At 44.5% G+C, this 17,219-nt stretch overlaps 1 protein-coding gene across 1 annotated transcript in view; it reads right to left on the minus strand.

Moving 5' to 3' along the window:
• The window catches only part of TBX20 (T-box transcription factor 20), a 73,582-nt gene that overhangs the window by 31,551 nt on the left and 24,812 nt on the right, over nt 1–17,219 (minus strand). The window contains exon 5 of the mRNA XM_038772608.1: nt 5,746–5,904. Coding sequence (XP_038628536.1) covers nt 5,746–5,904 — 159 coding nt within the window. The remainder of the gene's footprint in view (nt 1–5,745; nt 5,905–17,219) is intronic.

Consider the following 17,219-nt stretch of genomic DNA (forward strand, 5'->3'; position numbering starts at 1 on the left):
TCATGATTATTACTATTATTATATTACGGTACTATGTTTCCCAGTTCCACTGTGTTGTATGCAAATACACATTAACATTTGCATTCTGGCATAAATGACTGTTTAAAGTCCTTTTGGCCCTGGGAGCATGTCCATGGTTTAGGGGATTGGTGAGTTCTAAAACTCAAATAATAATAATAATGGCATTTATGAAACACTTACTATGTGCAAAGCACTGTTCTAAGCACTGGGGAGGTTACAAGGTGATCAGGTTGTCCCACAGGGGGCTCACAGTCTTAATCCCCCTTTTATAGATGAGGTAACTGAGGCACAGAGAAGTGAAGTGACTTCCCCAAAGTCACCCAGCTGACAACTGGTGGAGCTGGGATTTGAACCCATGACTCCAAAGCCCGGGCTCTTTTCACTGAGCCATGCTACTTCTCTAAAATGGATAAAGACCAATTTCTCAACTAGACCACAAGGGCCTGGGAGTCGGAAGGACCTGCTCTGCCACTTGTCTGCTGTGTGACCTTGGGCAAGTCACTTAACTTCTCTGTGCCTCAGTTACCACATCTGTAAAATGGAGATTAAGACTGGGAACCCCATGTGGGACATGGACTGGGTCCAACCTGATTACTCTGTATCTAACCCAGTGCTTAGAGCAGTGCCTGGCACACAGTGAGCGCTTAACAAATACCATTAAAAAAAAACCCTGAAATGAAAGAACGAGTTTCCTGTCGGGAAATTCAGTGTGGTGATCGAGTTCAAGTTTCTCTCAGGTAGCAAATCCCAAAGTCCACAGTGAAGAAAGACTCATTTTAGTGAATCCTGACATCTCTACTTCAAGAACTCTGGCTGATTCTTGCCAGCCCAAACTTGGCCCTAAATTCTGTTGCCTGAGGCGGGTGCAGGACCAGTTGATCCCAGAAGGGCCAGGCTTTCATTCATTCATTCAATTGTATTTATTGAGCACTTACTGTGTGCACAGCACTGTACTAAGTGCTTGGGAAATACAAGTTGGCAACATATAGAGATGGTCCCGACCCAACAACGGGCTCACAGTCTGAGGACATTCTGGGCTGGTGGTATGAGAAGCAGCGTGGCTCAGTGGAAAGAGCCGGGCTTGGGAGTCAGAGGTCATGGGTTCTAATCCCGGCTCCAGCACATGTCCGCTGTGTGACCTTGGGCAAGTCACTTCACTTCTCTGAGCCTCAGTTCCCTCATCTGTAAAATGGGGATTAAGATTGTGAGCCCCACGTGGGACAACATGATCGCCTTGTAGCCCCTTGGCGCTTAGAACAGTGCTTGGCACATAGTAAGCGCTTAGCAAATGCCATCATTATTATGGGTATTATAGAGTGAGAGAGGAGGAAGAGATAGGAAAGTGAAGAGGGAGGTAGAGTTAGAAGGTTCACTTGGGAGAAACAAGAGAGTCAGCTGGAGGTGAAGAGAGTTGAGATAATAATAATAACAATGGTATTTGTTAAGCACTTACTATGTGCAAAGCACTGTTCTAAGGTGAGGAGAGTTGGTTGAGATGCTTGAAGGTGATTGTGTTTTCACTTGAGTACAGTTAACTACCATGTCTACCAGGGAGTCACAGGATCGTTTGGACCTCATTCATTCATTCAGTCTATTTACTGAGCACTTACTGTGTGCCGAGTACTGTACTAAGCGCTTGGGAAGTACAAATAGGCAACATTTATCAGCAACCTCATCCAAGGGAATATGACCGGTTGCTGTTGTCTAGTCTGGATCCACTAAGGTGAGTCATCCCATAATTCCAAGTGAGCAGGACTCATCCCAATGTTCATTCATTCATTCATTCGTATTTATTGAGCGCCCACTGTGTGCAGAGCACTGTACTAAGCGCTTGGGAGAGGACAAAATAACAATATAACAGACATTTTCCCGTCCCACAACGAGCTTACAGTCTGGGAGGCAGACATCAATGCAAATAATTAAATTAGTTAAATAAGTGCTGTGGGGCTGGAAGAGGGGAAGAGCAAACGGAGCAAGTCAGGGTGATGCCGAAGAGAGTGGAAGATGAGGAAAGGTGGGCTTTAGTCTGGGCCTCTTGGAGGAGATGAGCCTTCGATAAAGCTTTGAAGGTGGGGGGAGTCATCGTCTCTTGGATTTGAGGAGGGAGGGCATTCCAGGCCAGAAGCGGGACGTGGGCGAGGAGTCGGCGGCAAGATAGGCGGGATCAAGGCATAGTGAGAAGGTGAGGATTTAGTCTCTAGAGATTGTCTCATCAATGGCCAGGACATCTGTCCAAAGGCATTTTACAATGAAGTTTGACCTGTGCTTCAACCCTATAGCAGTGGTTGGACTGTTCAAACAAATGCGTGACCTTTAAATCTTAAATTCTGAGATAGTTTGTTGAAAGTGTAATGTATTTAGCCCTTATCTAATAATGTTCAAAAATGCCATCGGCTCCCCTGAAAAGCACAGCACACCGAGGGCTCCCCTGCAAAAGCGGAGCTCAAAGATGACCCCGAAAGGTCTCATTTTCATTGATCATATTTCAGACTTTCATAACCCCTCAAATGATCAATTCTGGAAGGTGTATCTTCCTGTGAGCCGTCATGTCCCATACCCCCAGAGTCTAAAAGAAATCATGACAGCTCTCACCAAGGCAACAAGCAGGTCCAGTGAGTGCTTTCCTAACCTCTGTCTCTTCTTTCCATCCCCTTTCAGTCAGGCTTTATGGAATCAGGGTTTATGGCAGCCCTGAGAGTGACTATTCCAAGCAGATACGGATTTTCCTTAGCTCAGCCAGGGACGGGGAATGGGATGGCTTGGCTAAAGTGTGAAAATTTGAATTTTTTGAGCCTAAGAAAATTTTAAAGCTATTTACTGGGCTAGACTTTCACAAGGACAGCTAGAGAAAGTGGTCTCTAGATGTAAAAATAATCAGGCTTATTTTCTTAATTTGAGCATAAAATGATTTAAACAGTTATTTTTCCAGGAAATTCTTCTTCTGTTTACTCCTCCCAATATACTACCCAAGCGCTTAGTACAGTGTTCTGCACACAGTAAGCGGTCAATAAATATGATTGAATGAATGAAAGAATGATTATATAAAAGTCACTCAATAATTATCCACATCAAGAGCATTGGTTCACTCCCAGTTCCACCAAATTCTGGGGATCTGGTGGGAATACAAGGGTAGAACACAAATATCTAAGCTCGCAGGGCAGCAGAGTCCAGGAGGGGAATAGAGATGGGAGGAGTCCCTTTGGAGTGCAAACTCCTTGAGGACAGGGATCCTGTCTACCAACTATATAGAACTCTCCCAAAGCACTTAATACAGTGGTCTGCAAACAACAAGCACTCAATAGATACCACTGATTGACTGAAAGGCTATAGACATGGATGGGAGGTTGGAAGTAAGAGCAGAATCTGGCTCTACCACGACTAAGGCTGGGAGAAAAGCAAGACACGAAAGGCAGAACCTGGAGTAGGCTTAGTGAAGAGGATGAGAGCAGGACAGGGGAATTCTGATTTTTGTGGGAGCTAATCAATCAACCAATGGTATTTATTGGGAGAGTACAATATAACAGCTGGTAGACTAGTTCCCTGCCCACAGAGTGAGTTACTTCCCATTTCCACGCTGAATTCCACTGAATAGAATGAGGCAGATCTGGACCACAAACACTTCCACACATGCCTAATGATCAGGCAAAGAAAAAAATCGAGCCCATTCTCTCCTCACTAAAGGTTGAGGAGTTTCTTATTTTTCCTGCTTATCCCTCCTTTAAAGATGTGGCATTCTAGGGAACAGAAGGAAAGAATCTTACTAATCTATAACAAATTCCATCCATTTCCTGGCGCTTCAAACAAAAGGCTGGAAACTTTCATCCTCTGGTCTGTTTCCTTAGGCATCAAAGTCTGCTCCGGGAGGGAAAAGCTGGGTTGTTTGAATAGCCTCAGCAAACACATAAATAAGTGCAACTCTGGTAATGGTGAATAGAAGAGATAATTTCCACACCTAATTTTAAGCACAACTTCTTCAACCATTAAACCTTTCACCAAAGCTTCTTACAGTTGTGTTGTGGTCACTGTGAGAAAGACCCTGGAACCGTAGTGATGGAAAAATAAAAGAATAATGTGCAACCTTCTAGAAGCTTTAGTAGGAATTGGGGAGGCAGGTGTGGCAGTTTATTTAAAAGTGCCTACTATGTGCTAAATGCTGGGGTAGATACAGAGTTGTCAGATTGGACACAGTAATGAAAAGACCAAGTGAGGAGACCCAGTTTCCGCTTGTTGGGCAAGTGACTTAACTTCTCCTCATCTGTAAAATGGGGATAATAATGATGGTATTTGTTAAGCGCTTACTATGTGTAAAACACTGTTCTAAGCGCTGGATAAAATACCTGTTTTCCATCCTACCCTCCTTAGATTGTGAGTCTAATGTGGGACCAGATCCAACCATATTTTCTTGTCCCTTTCTCGGATCTTGGCCCATAAGTAATCACTTAATAGTAGCAATGGTATTTATTAAGTGCTTATTATGTGCCAAGCACTGTACTAAGCACTGAAAAATGCTTGTTTTGTTTTGTTGTCTGTCTCCCCCTTCTAGACTGTGAGCCTGTTGTTGGGTAGGGACCGTCTCTATATGTTGCCAACTCGTACTTCCCAAGTGCTTGGTACAGTGCTCTGCACACAGTAAGCGCTCAGTAAGTACGAGTGAATGAATCAATGAATAAATATCCTTATTCAGGTCTCAGCTGGTTTTCCCATGAGCTTGACATTGAATGAGGTGAAAACCAGGACAGAGTCTATCACAAACACAGCACCCTCTCCCAGAATAGCAATCTAGATTATTTGGTTTAGGTTTATGATAGTCCCTCGAACTGGTATCTAGCCAAACTCACACATAACCAAAAGAGTGTTCATTTAAGGCAAAACATTCAAGAAGTTGCATTATGTTGATTTGTTTGACAAGTGACGTTTTTAAAAGCAGTGAGAAGCAATGTGGCCTAGTGGATAGAACATGGGCTGTGGAGTCTGCTTTGTGACCTTGGGCTGGTCACTTCACTTCTCTATGCCTCAGTTACCTCACTGGCAAAATGGGGATTAATACTGTGAGTACCATGTGGGAGATGGACTGTGTCCTACCTGATTATCTTATGTCTACACTAGTGCCTGGCATATAATAAGTGCTCAACAAATACCATTAAAAAAAAAAATCTGAACCCATTATTGCCCTGTGATCTGTTCTACAGAGGACCGGGCTCAGAGCCAAAAGAAAATAGGTGGATTTGCAGAGAGGAACAAAGAAGAGAAGAACAAAAAAGACAGGTCAGGGAACAGTGGAGGGAGGGAAGAGGAGGACAAATTAGAGGTGGGATGGCAATAGGGGATGGAGCAGGGGAAAGGCAGAAGTCACCCAAAACAGTAGCCTCCCTGCAAAGAGGAATCGCTTGGTGCCATATTTATTTTGTTAATATGTTTTGTTTTGTTGTAGGTCTCCCCCTTCTAGACTGTGAGCCCGCTGTTGTGTAGGGACCATCTCTGTTGCCAGCTTGTACTTCCCAAGTGCTCAGTACAGTGCTCTGCACACAGTAAGCGCTCAATATGATTGAATGAATGAATGAATGAATGGGATTTAAGTGTTCTCCAGGAGAATGGTTTAGTTTCTTGTCCTGCCCTCCGTTAAGGTCGCTTCTCCTTTTCGCCCTGCCCCTCCGAAGTTGCCCATCCAGGTCCAGGAGACCTTGGGATCCTGGTCGGCAGGAAGGAGGATGACAGCACACTCACCAGCTGATTCTGGTAGGCGGTAACAGCCGTGAAAACGGTCTCTGGAAAGATGAAGGTTCTGAACTCTTCAGACTTCAGATTGAGCAGGGAGGCAGTGTGGTCCTTCTTCTTAATGATGTGCACCCGAGGTTGGTACTTGTGCATTGAGTTCAGAATGATCTGAAGCAAAAAGAGGCACAAAGAGCTGTTATGGTCCAGGTCCACACTGGGTTTCCCAAGAGCAACTGAGGAAAACTCAAAATAGCAGTGTTCATTGGTAAAGGCGGACAAGTATGATAAACCATCTCCATCACCTCGCCCTCTCCTACCTCACCTTCTCTCCTTCTCCAGCCCAGCTCGCACCCTCTGCTCCTCTGCCGCTAATCTCCTCACTGGGCCTCGTTCTCACCTGTCCCGCCATCCCCCTTTTTCCTCTCCTCCCCTCCTTCCCCTCCCCACAGCACCTGCATATATGTTTGTACAGATTTATTACTCTATTTATTTTACTTGTACATATTTACTATTCCACTTATTTTGTTAATGATGTGCATTTAGCTTTAATTCTATTTGTTCTGACAACTTGACACCTGTCCACATATTTTGCTTTGTTGTCTGCCTCCCCCTTCTAAACTGTGAGCCAGTTGTTGGGTAGGGACCATCTCTATATGTTGCCAACTTGTACTTCCCAAGCGCTTAGTACAGTGCTCTGCACACAGTGAGTGCTCAATAAATATGATTGATTGAATGAATAAACCAAGGCCTGAATCATTTAATTAACATGTCCCTTCAACTGGCAAAATGGTGGACATGAAAAGGGATAGAAGGCCAATTCATGGAATTAATGTTTGGAAATTTAATTTAAGGTCAGATTCATTTCCATTCCAAGAGACACACTGTCATTAAGACTAGATGGCAGTCATGGAACCACTCATTCTATTAAGGTTAGAGGAAACAGTACAAAAATCCATATGTTATTATTGTTCCATGATCTTACTAAGAGAAACACAGAGGCTCAAACTTAACTTTTTAGATCCAATTTTTGTGATTTTTTTCCCTCCTCTTTATTTTTAGAGAAATAATAATAATAATAATGGCATTTATTAAGCGCTTACTATGCGCAAAGCACTGTTCTAAGCGCTGGGGAGGTTATAAGATGATCAGGTTGTCCCACAGGGGGCTCACAGTCTTCACCCCCATTTTACAGATGAGGTAACTGAGGCCCGGAGAAGTGAAGTGACTTGTCCAAAGTCACACTGCTGACAAGTGGCAGAGCCGGGATTTGAACCCAAGACCACTGACTCCAAAGCCCGTGCTCTTTCCACTGAGCCATGCTGCTTCGCTAATAGAAAGCTATTAGTTATATTTCCAGGACTTCAAATTTACAGGTACTCTAATTTTTGCCCCAAATATCTGAATGAGTCATTTCAGGAGTCCAAATGACTACTGTCAACCAAATGTGACTCCAAGATGAGTTCCAGGCCAGAGGGAGGAAATGGACAAGGGGATGAGGCTAAGATAGATGGAGGTTCAGGGAATGGATTGAGGTTCATTGAGCAAAGGACGTGGGCTTGGTTGTAGTAAGAAATCAGTGAGGTAAGGTAGGAGAGGGCAATCAGGTTGAATGTTTTAGAACTGATGGAAAAACTGGGCCCCTCACAATCCCAGCGTGATTTTCGGGCAGGGCCAGAAGCAGTCTGGTCCTGAAGCCCAGCCCTGGCGGCTCATGAGCCCAAGCCAGGTGTCTATCTCACTTCAAATGTGGCCAGGAATCTGGAGGGGGTTCTGGGGAGCAAACTGGCTGACTGTCTCATTCCCCGGATGATCCCCGAGATTGGCAGGGGCTGCGGAGCTGAGGCAGGGAAAATGGACTGGGCCAGAGGCTCCATCCCTCAATCCTGAAGCCCAGAAAATGCTCTGAGATCGAGCAAGGAACTTCCCGCTCTCCAGTGGGCTCTGGGCCCCAGGAAGGAGCTCTCTGTCTGTGAGGCTTCGCTGCTGGCAGACGACACCGAAGCGCATCTTCCGTTTTTCAACCCACTCATTCAGCTTTCCAAGATTACCTCGCTGCTCATAGCATTTCACCATTTGGAAGTGTTTAGTCTCATCTACAGACTCACACTTTTCACTACACACACTCCTTCTGCCAGATCATTTATGAAGATGTTCAACAAATTGGTCCCAGCACTGATCCCTCGGGGAACCTCACATTTTACACTTCTCCAGGCGGAAAATTAGCCATTTATCCCTGCCTACTGTTTCCTATCTTTCAGCCAATTTTCTATCCTTGACCAAACATTCCTCCTAATCCCATGATTACTCTGTTTTAATAAAAGCTTCTGGTGAAACAGCATGACCTTGGGTAAAGAATATGGGCCTGGGAGTTAGATGAGCTGTTTTTTTCTTTAAAAAAAAAATAATATTTGTTAAGAGCTTACTATATGTCAAGCACTGTACTAAGGGCTGGGGTAGATACACATTAATCAGGCTGGACACAGTTCACATCCTTCAAAGGATTCACAGTCTTAATCTGCATTTCAGAATTCTATTTATTTTATTCTGTTAATATGTTTTGTTTTGTTGTCTCTCTTCCCCTTCTAGACTGTGAGCCCACTGTTGGGTTGGGACCGTCTCTATATGATGCCAACTTGTACTTCCCAAGCGCTTAGTACAGTGCTCTGTACACAGTAAGCGCTCAGTAAATACGATTGAATGAATGAATGAATGAATGACAGAACCGAGACACAGAAAAGTTAAGTGACTTGCCCAAGGTCACACAGGAGACAGGTGGTAGTGCTGGGATGAGAACCCAAGTCCTTCTAACTCTAATCCCCATGCTTTATCCACTAGGCCACACTGGTTCTCATCACAGGTACTTCCAACTTGTTCTTCCCAAGCGCTTAGTACAGTGCTCTGCACACAGTAAGCCCTCAATAAATGTGATTGAATGAATGAATGAATGAATGAATCACAGATCTGCCAATCGCTTGCTGTGTGATCCAGCACTTAGAACAGTGCTTTGCACATAGTAAGTGCTAACAAATGCCATCATTATCTTGGGCAGGTCACTTAATTTCTCTGGGCCTCAGTTTCTCCCCCCTTCTTAGACTGTGAGCCCCATGTGGGACAGGGACTGCGACCAAAGTGATTCATGTATATCCCAGAGCTTAGAACAGTTCTTGACACATAGTAAGTGTTTAACAAATACAGGACTTGTATTTGTAACAAATACAAATATTTTTAAAATCTTGTCAAAGCACTGTGAAAATTGAAATAGAGTGTGTCTCTTGGTTCCTCTCTGTCCTCATGCTGTCCTTCAGAGAACTCCAGCAAATCAGTGATGTATGGTTTCCTCTTATAGATTTTTTAAAAATCTACCTATTGCAAAACCACTGAAGATGTCAGAGGGAGAAACACAGAAGGCTGAGTGACTTCTCATGATAGCACTTGACATGAAGTAGTAGTGATGATATTTTTTGAGCACCTACTGAATGCAATGGCACTGTACTAAGTGCTTGGGACATACAACAGATGCACAAGACACATTACCTGCCCACAAGGAATTTATACTCCAATGGAGGAAACAGATATAGACATATTCACCAACAGTGGAATTAGAATGAATAAAATAGACAATTCAGTCATATATCTGTATATGTTCAAGTGCTGGGGCTGGATATTCATTCAATCATATTTATTGAGCACTTACTGTGAATAATAATAATAATAATGATAGTAGTTGTTAATGCTTACTATGTGTGAAGCACTGTTCTAAGCGCTGGGTGGATACAAGTTGATCAGATTGTCCCACGTGGGGCTCACAGTCTTAATCCCCAATTGACAGATGAGGTAACTGAAGCACAGAGAAGTGAAGTGACTTGCCCAAAGTCACACAGTTGACAAATGGCGGAGCCAGAATTAGAACCCACGACCTCTGACTCCCAATCCCAGACTCTTTCCACCGAGCCACGCTGCTTCTCTACTGTACTAAGCGCTTGGGAAAGGACAATACAACAATAAACAGTGATATTCCCTGCCCAAGATGAACTTACAGTCCAGAGGGATATAAATAAATCAAGATATAATAAATCAATATAAGTAAATAAGGCAAGAGACAGCTGAAGATTTGGATTATTGATGACTAGCTGGGAAAGGGTCATTGGTAGAGGTGGGATTTTAGAGGGTTTGAAGGAGGGGAAGGTTGAGGTCTGGAGGATTTTGAGGGGAAGGGAGATCCAGACAATATGAGAAGGGGATGGAGCTGGGCAAAATGAGAATGATGATGATGTTGGCATTTATTAAGCACTTACTATGTGCCAAGCACTGTTCTAAGTGCTGGGGAGGTTTCAAGGTAATCAGGTTGTCCCATGGGGAGCTCACAGTCTTCATCCCCATTTGACAGATGAGGGAACTGAGGCCCAGAAAAGTTAAGTGACTTGCCCAGAGTCACACAGCTGACCAGTGGCAGAGCCGGAATTTGAACCCAGGACTGCTGACTCCCAAGCCCGGGCTCTTTCCACTGAGCCATGCTGCTTCTCCAGTGAGCCATGTCTTTTGAGATCAAATACTGACGACAGTAGCATCACCCATCGCAACTGACCAACAAAGCCTCGATTGTGAGACTTCTGGTCTGAGAACCTGAACCTTTGAGGAAGCAGCATGGCCTAGCGGAAGGAATACAGGTGTGGCAGTTAGAGGACCTGGGTTCTAATCCTGGCTTCTCCACCTGTCTGCTGTGTGATTTGGGGCAAGTCACTTAATTTCTCTGGGCCTCAGTTAACTCATCTGGAAAATGTAGATTAAATTCTTCTCCCTCTGACAGACTGTAAGTGGGACAGGGACCGGGTCCAACCTGATTAACTTGTATCTAACCCAGCACTTGGAACAGTGCTTAACACATAGTAAGTGCTTATCACGTACCATTAAAACAAAATCTGGTCCATAAACAACTCTGAAATCAGAGCGACCAAAAATAATTTCATGATCCCATTCATTTCCTCCAATTCATCCCACTGACACCTACTAAATTCCTGAGATTTCCAGAAAGGATTTACTTTCTAGGGGGTAAAAGGACCAGTCCTGAGTTAAGGGAATCTTGGATAAAGTGTGTTGTTAATAATAATCTACCAATCTCTGCAGCAGTTGCCAGATGCCCTCGGGGCCATTCATTCATTCATTCAATTGTACTTATTGAGCGCTTACTGTGTGCAGAGCACTGTACTAAGCGCTTAGGAAGTACAAGTCGGCAACATATAGAGACAGTCCCTACCCAACGACGGGCTCCCAGTCTAGAAGGGGGAGACAGACAACAAAATAAAACATGTGGACAGGTGTCAAGTTGTCAGAACAAATAAAGCTAGATGCACATCATTAACAAAATGAATAGAATGGTAATTATGTACAGGTAAAATAAATAGTGTAATAAATCTGTACAAACATATATACAGGTGCTTCGAGGAGGGGAAGGAGGTAGGGCAGGGGGGATGGGGAGGAGGAGGAGAGGAAAAAGGGGGCTCAGTCTGGGACTGTGACTGCAAGGAGATACCGGAAGGGAAACGTTCCTTCCCTCATCGCAGTTGCTATTTAACTGAACCAGCAAAAGAAGACAAACCTGGGAGTCAGAGAATCCCAGCTCTCCCACTTGCTGCCGTGTGACCTTGGTGAAGTCACTGAACTTATTCACCTGGAAAATGTGGATTCAGTACCTGTTCTTCCTACTTGAGTCCCATGTGGGACAGGGGACTGTGTTTAATCTGATTAATTTCTAGCACTTACAGCAGTAAGACTTACACATAGTTTAAGTATCATTAAAAACAAAATAAAGCAAAACAAAAAATCTGAGAACTGGAGGAGCAGACCAGAGGGTGAGTTCATGCAGGAGGGGAGACGTCCACCTCCCCCTCTCACTGTGGCTGCCACTGTGGTAGAGAACAGCACCAGGGCCCTAGGATTGTCAGAAGGGAGTTATGCAAAAGTAGCTGTAACTGTCGTGCCCATCAAGGGGCTAACTCCTGACCCAAGCCTTCTTTTCCAATCATCTTTCTCACTGGTTTTCAGAAAACTCGTTTCGCAATCTAGAAGCTGAAGGGATGTAACTAGACACCCATCCTTTCATTACATTCATTACAGTAGCCTTCTGATATGGGCAGAGTTACACATTAGTCACCGGGCTGGGGCTGATACCTCATCCCTCACTGGTTTGTATAGGTTGACCCAATTCAAGTCACATCCCATTGCACTAAGAGGCAGTGTGGTCTTGTGGAAAAAGCATGGGCCTGGGACTCAAGGAGCATGTGTGTCCTAATCCTGGCTCCACCACTTGTCTGTTGTGTGACCTTGGGCTAGTCACCTCACTTCTTTGTGCCTCAGTTCTCTCTTCAGCAAAATGGGGATTCAATCCCTCTTCTCCCTCCTCCTTAGACTGTGAGCACCATGTGGGACCCGATAATTGTGTATCTACCCCAGCACTTTGTACAGCGCTTGACACTTGGTAAGTGCTTAACAAATACCACAGTTATCGTTATTCATTACCAAGTGACCTCCTCAGAAGGAAGGTCCCCTGCACATAATAATAATAATAATGGCATTTGTTAAGCACTTACTATTTGCAAAGCACTGTTCTAAGTGCTGGGGAGGATACAAGGTGATCAGATTGTCCTACATGGGGCTTACAGTCTTAATCCCCATTTTACAGATGAGGTAACTGAGGAACAGAGAAGATAAGTGACTTGCCCAAGGTCACACAGCTGACAATTGGCGGAGCTGGGATTTGAACCCATGACCTTTGACTCCAAAGCCCTTGCTCTTTGCATTGAGCCACGCTGCTTCTCCATAATGATGATTGATGAAAATGAGTAAGATGCTTATAAATCCCAGCCAATCAGATTTTGAAATTATTTATACTGACCTAGGAGCAACATGACACCTTTTTTCCAAAAAGCTCAAAACAAACAAACTTTGCCCATCAGAAGGATTAAATAGCAACTTGTAAAATCTGCACAAAAGCCCTGAGATGATGTAGCCTCCGATTACTGTGCCATCAGCAACCCACGTCCTCTGCTGAGGAGGCAGACCTGCAGCTTGTCAGATTCACAAATAGGAGACAAAGCAAAAATAAGCGAACCCTGAGCTGTAAAATCCCCTTTCCTTCTTGGAACCTCCCTTGAGCAAGAGCCTTTCCTACCCACAAACCCAAATCTCAGAAGAAAACTTGGATGGCTCTAATCCACAGTGCTTTCCAACATACCTGAGTGCTCCTCTGCCATTTCTTTCCCACTCAGCCTATGGGATGGGCGACATCAGAGACAGAGCCAATATCATTGAGGAAATTCCCACTGCAACTCTGTCTGATCTCTAGCATAGTCTCTTCAGCTCCATGCTGAAGAGAATCCATTTCTTCCCCCTTTTTGAAGCTCCAGACTTGAGATTGCTCATGGAAAATACTCTCTAAAAGCAAAGCCAGTAAGTTCTAGACAACTCATCCCAGCAGAAGGGCCACATCTTGCAGGAAGATTATAAGGAAAGATCTGGACAAGACTAGGTTTTTCAACCCCATCCAGGGGTGCTATGATTCTTCTCCATCCCGACATAGATCCTTAGGGTAGGAAGGTCACCCCGGAGAACACCAGGCTGCTGTCTGGGAATGCAATCCTCAACCCAAGCAAGAGCCAGCCATAGTCTTCATGCAACCAGGTCAGGGAAAGAAGCAAATCAAGTCTGATTCAAGCCTGCAGGGCACAGGACTGCATCCACAAACAGTGATGGGTGTTGGTTGTTGGAAACCCAGGCTGACGCAACCAGAATCTCTGGAAAATCAGGGAACAATGGAGTGACCATTTCTCCGCAACCACAACCTTGGCTGCCATCTTCCCTACCATCAGTGGGACTGGTTGGCTGGGAAGTTTTTAAAAGAGCCAAGCTTTTAAACAGCTCTCTGAAATACCGACACAGAGAATGCCGGCAGAAAGAATAAGCAGCAGGGCAATCACACGCGGCACTCAATCCATCAGTCTGACAATTGTCTATCCCATTGTTCCTGAAAAGATGTTGGCATCTCAAAGCTACAGCAGCTTCCTGTGAGACCCCAGGGACAAAAAGAAAAGTGCCTTTCATTGGGACAGCAAGTTGGGTGAGGCTTGAAAACACCCACAGAGGCCAGTGGCTGGGCAGCATTTCGTGAGAGGAGAAAGGGATGCCTTAAAAACCACAGTGGGGGGAAAGTGCTCTGTGGGGTGGGGGGTCAAAAGCTGCCCCATCTCCCCTGAAGCCCAGTGGGGAGGGTGTGAACCTTGCTTCCCCCTGCCAGGCTCACAGCAGGAGCAAATGGCCACCTGATCACTTGGCTCCCTGGCCCTCTGGCCTCCTGGCCCCCTGCACACAGTAGCGCATCCCTACGCTGCAGCCTCAGGTGGGCCTGGCGTTGAACTCGAGCTAAGGTTGCCGTTTTATGCTCATGACCTTGAGAGCTCCCAAACCGCTGAAGCCAAGTCCAGCCCCAAACCCCTGTGGTGACCGTTGGCCAGGGCTCTCCCCACTTTCTACCTTCCTGAGCCCCTCTGGAGGGAGGCTAGGCCATGATGAAAAACAAAACAAAACAAAAAACAAAGCTTGTGCTTTGGAATGTCATCCTGGAATACCAGTATGCCAGTATCTTATCCCCGATCTGCCAATAAGTCATACTGGAATACCAGTATGCCAGTATCTTATCCCCTATCTGCCACTTGCCAACTATGTGACCCTAGTCAAGTCATTTCACTTTTCTGGGCCTCAGTTTCCTCATCTGTCTAATGGAAGTTCAATACCTGTTCTCCCACACCTTATACTGTGAGGCCCAGGAGGTAGGACAAAGACTGTTCAATCTGATTGTAATTTATCTTCTTCAGTGTTTACCACAGTGCTTGGCATCTAGTGCTAAACAAATACTACCATTATTATTATTACTATTATGATTTTTTACACATGCGCCATTCTGGGGTGTTCTGGCTTGGTTTCACCCTTTCGATACACTGGCTTTGATTACCACTTGGTTTGGTCCTCTCTGTTTCTTATGTACCATGCTGGGCAATACTCTCTCTGAACTCTCATCAGGTGGTCAGATGAACAGTTCTAATCACTATAAATCTGACTGGAAGGAAGGTGGGGAAAGGGAGGGGGGTCCGGCCATTTGTGAACCTTTAGAAGGTGGAGGGGGGGGCCCTAATTTGTTAGCAAGGATTGGACAGTAAATGATGTCGTCAGCATCGTAAAGTACCACTTTAATGCAACTCTAGTTAGTGGCAGTTTTACCAAATAGAACTCTTTCCTTGGAAGGAAAGAAAACCTCTCCAATAATTAGGGGTTACTTATACTTGCAATTTTAAGTGAATGCTTCACAAGCCAAATTAGATAAAGCCCAGGAGAAAATTAAGGGGTCTATCATTACCCCCGAGGATGGATGGATGCCCAGGAGAGCAGCCTGGAATCACAGCATTCTTTCAACTCTTCTGTCCTCTAGACTGTGAGCTCATTGTGGGAAGTAATGTGTCTGTTTATTGTTATATTGTTCTCTCCCAAGTGCTTAGTATGGTGCTTTGCACACAGTAAACGCTCAGCATGGCTCAGTGGAAAGAGCACGGGCTTGAGAGTCAGAGGTCATGGGTTCTAATCTCGGCTCCACCGCTTATCGGCTGTGAGACTTTGGGCAAGTCACTTCACTTCTCTGGGCCTCAGTTACCTCATCTGTAAAATGGGGATGAAGACTGTGAGCCCCACGTGAGACAACCTGATCACCTTGTATCCCCCCCAGTGCTTAGAACAGTGTTTTGCACATAGTAAGTGCTTAACAAATACCATTATTATTATTATAAATACAATTGAATGAATAAATGAATGGTGCTGCCATCAGAACTGGAATCTGGGGACAGATCTGACCCACTTCAGGAAATAAAAGCAATTGTAGAATTGTGGACTCCTTCTTAATTCCACTGGTAGATTCTGACAAAGCCTTTTTTATAGTATTTGTTAAGTGATATTTGTTAAGCACTTACTATGTGCCAGGCACTGTACTAAGCACTGGGGTGGATACAAGTAAATCGGGTTGGACACTGTCTGTGTCCCACGTGGTGCTCACAGACCATTTTATAGGTACGGTAACTGAGGCACAGAGAAATGAAGTGACTTGCCTAAGGTCACACAGCAGACAAGTGGCAGAGTCGGGATTAGAACCAATGGCTCCCAGTCCTGTGCTCTAACCCCTAGGCCATGCTGCTTCCCTAAAGCCTTCTAAAAACCTTCTAAGTGGTGGGTTCCTTGGTAGACTGGTTTGAAATTAATCTTAATCTGTCACCAGCAAAATTACTATTAATTCATAGAGCTCCATGTGGGACATGAACTGTGTACAACCTAAGTAGTGTTTAGTAGAGTGCCTGGCACATAGCAAGTGCTTAATAAATACCATTAAAATAAAAATAAATTATTTGTGGCCTCTTTTTTTCTTATTTAATGACAGTTCTGGGGAAGACATTCTGAACTACGGATGAATATGCTCCTCAAGACCTTCGTTAGCCCAGAACATGGCTCTTGTGACACCCCCTCTAGATTGTAAACTTCTTAAGGGCTGAGATTACACCTACCCCTCCCTCCACCGCCCCCAGCCCCTCCCCAGCCCCCCACCAATTACTTAGTACAGTGTTCTGCACTGAATAAGCACCCTAGAAATACTATTGACTGATTGATTGATTAATGGAAAGAAGCTCTTTGCAAGGGTCATCCACTTGTCTTCTAGAATTTAACTGACTGATTGCAGCTTCCAGTTTGGCTGAATGAGTATAAAGCCTGCAGAGTTTCTGGATTCCTACCGTTTGTGAAGCAAGAATAAAAATTGTCCAGAAATTTGCATTTATTAACGTTTAGCTTCAATTTACGCTCCTCCACGTTAATAGCTATCTAACATCCTTTATATTTGATCTATTTTGTGTAACCGTCCCCAAAAGGCAAAATTTCCACCAATTTCCAGGAGGAACACTCCACATGTCTTCACAGTTCTTTTTAGATTTCAGGACGTTCTTCAAATATCTGTTCAATCCAATTATTTGGTTTTCTGACCTCGTACTTCCTTAATTCTGTCACTATGTTAATAATGGACAAACCAAATCTATCTCACTAGTCAATCAATCATATTTATTGCCTTTCAACTCTCACCTTCAATTTAACCACCAAATCCTGCCGGTTTTGAGCAACATTTCCTGATCTGCCTCTTCTTCTCCCCACCCTGGTTCAAGCTCTGGTCATATCCCAGACAGACTATTGCATCAGCCTCCTCACTGGCTTCCCTGCCTCCAGCTCTGACTTACTCCAGTCTGTACTGCAAAAAAATCTGCCTACAAAAAACTCTTCTATAGTTCTCTCTACTCCTCAAAAACCCCATTTGCTTTTCGTTTTCCTCAACATCAAGCCAAAACTCTCCATAATTAGCTCCAAACCTCTCCACCAATTCTCGCCGTCTTGAATATCTGCTGTCC

This window comes from Tachyglossus aculeatus, chromosome 2, assembly GCF_015852505.1.
Source record: "Tachyglossus aculeatus isolate mTacAcu1 chromosome 2, mTacAcu1.pri, whole genome shotgun sequence".
Classification (NCBI taxonomy): Eukaryota; Metazoa; Chordata; class Mammalia; order Monotremata; family Tachyglossidae; genus Tachyglossus; species Tachyglossus aculeatus.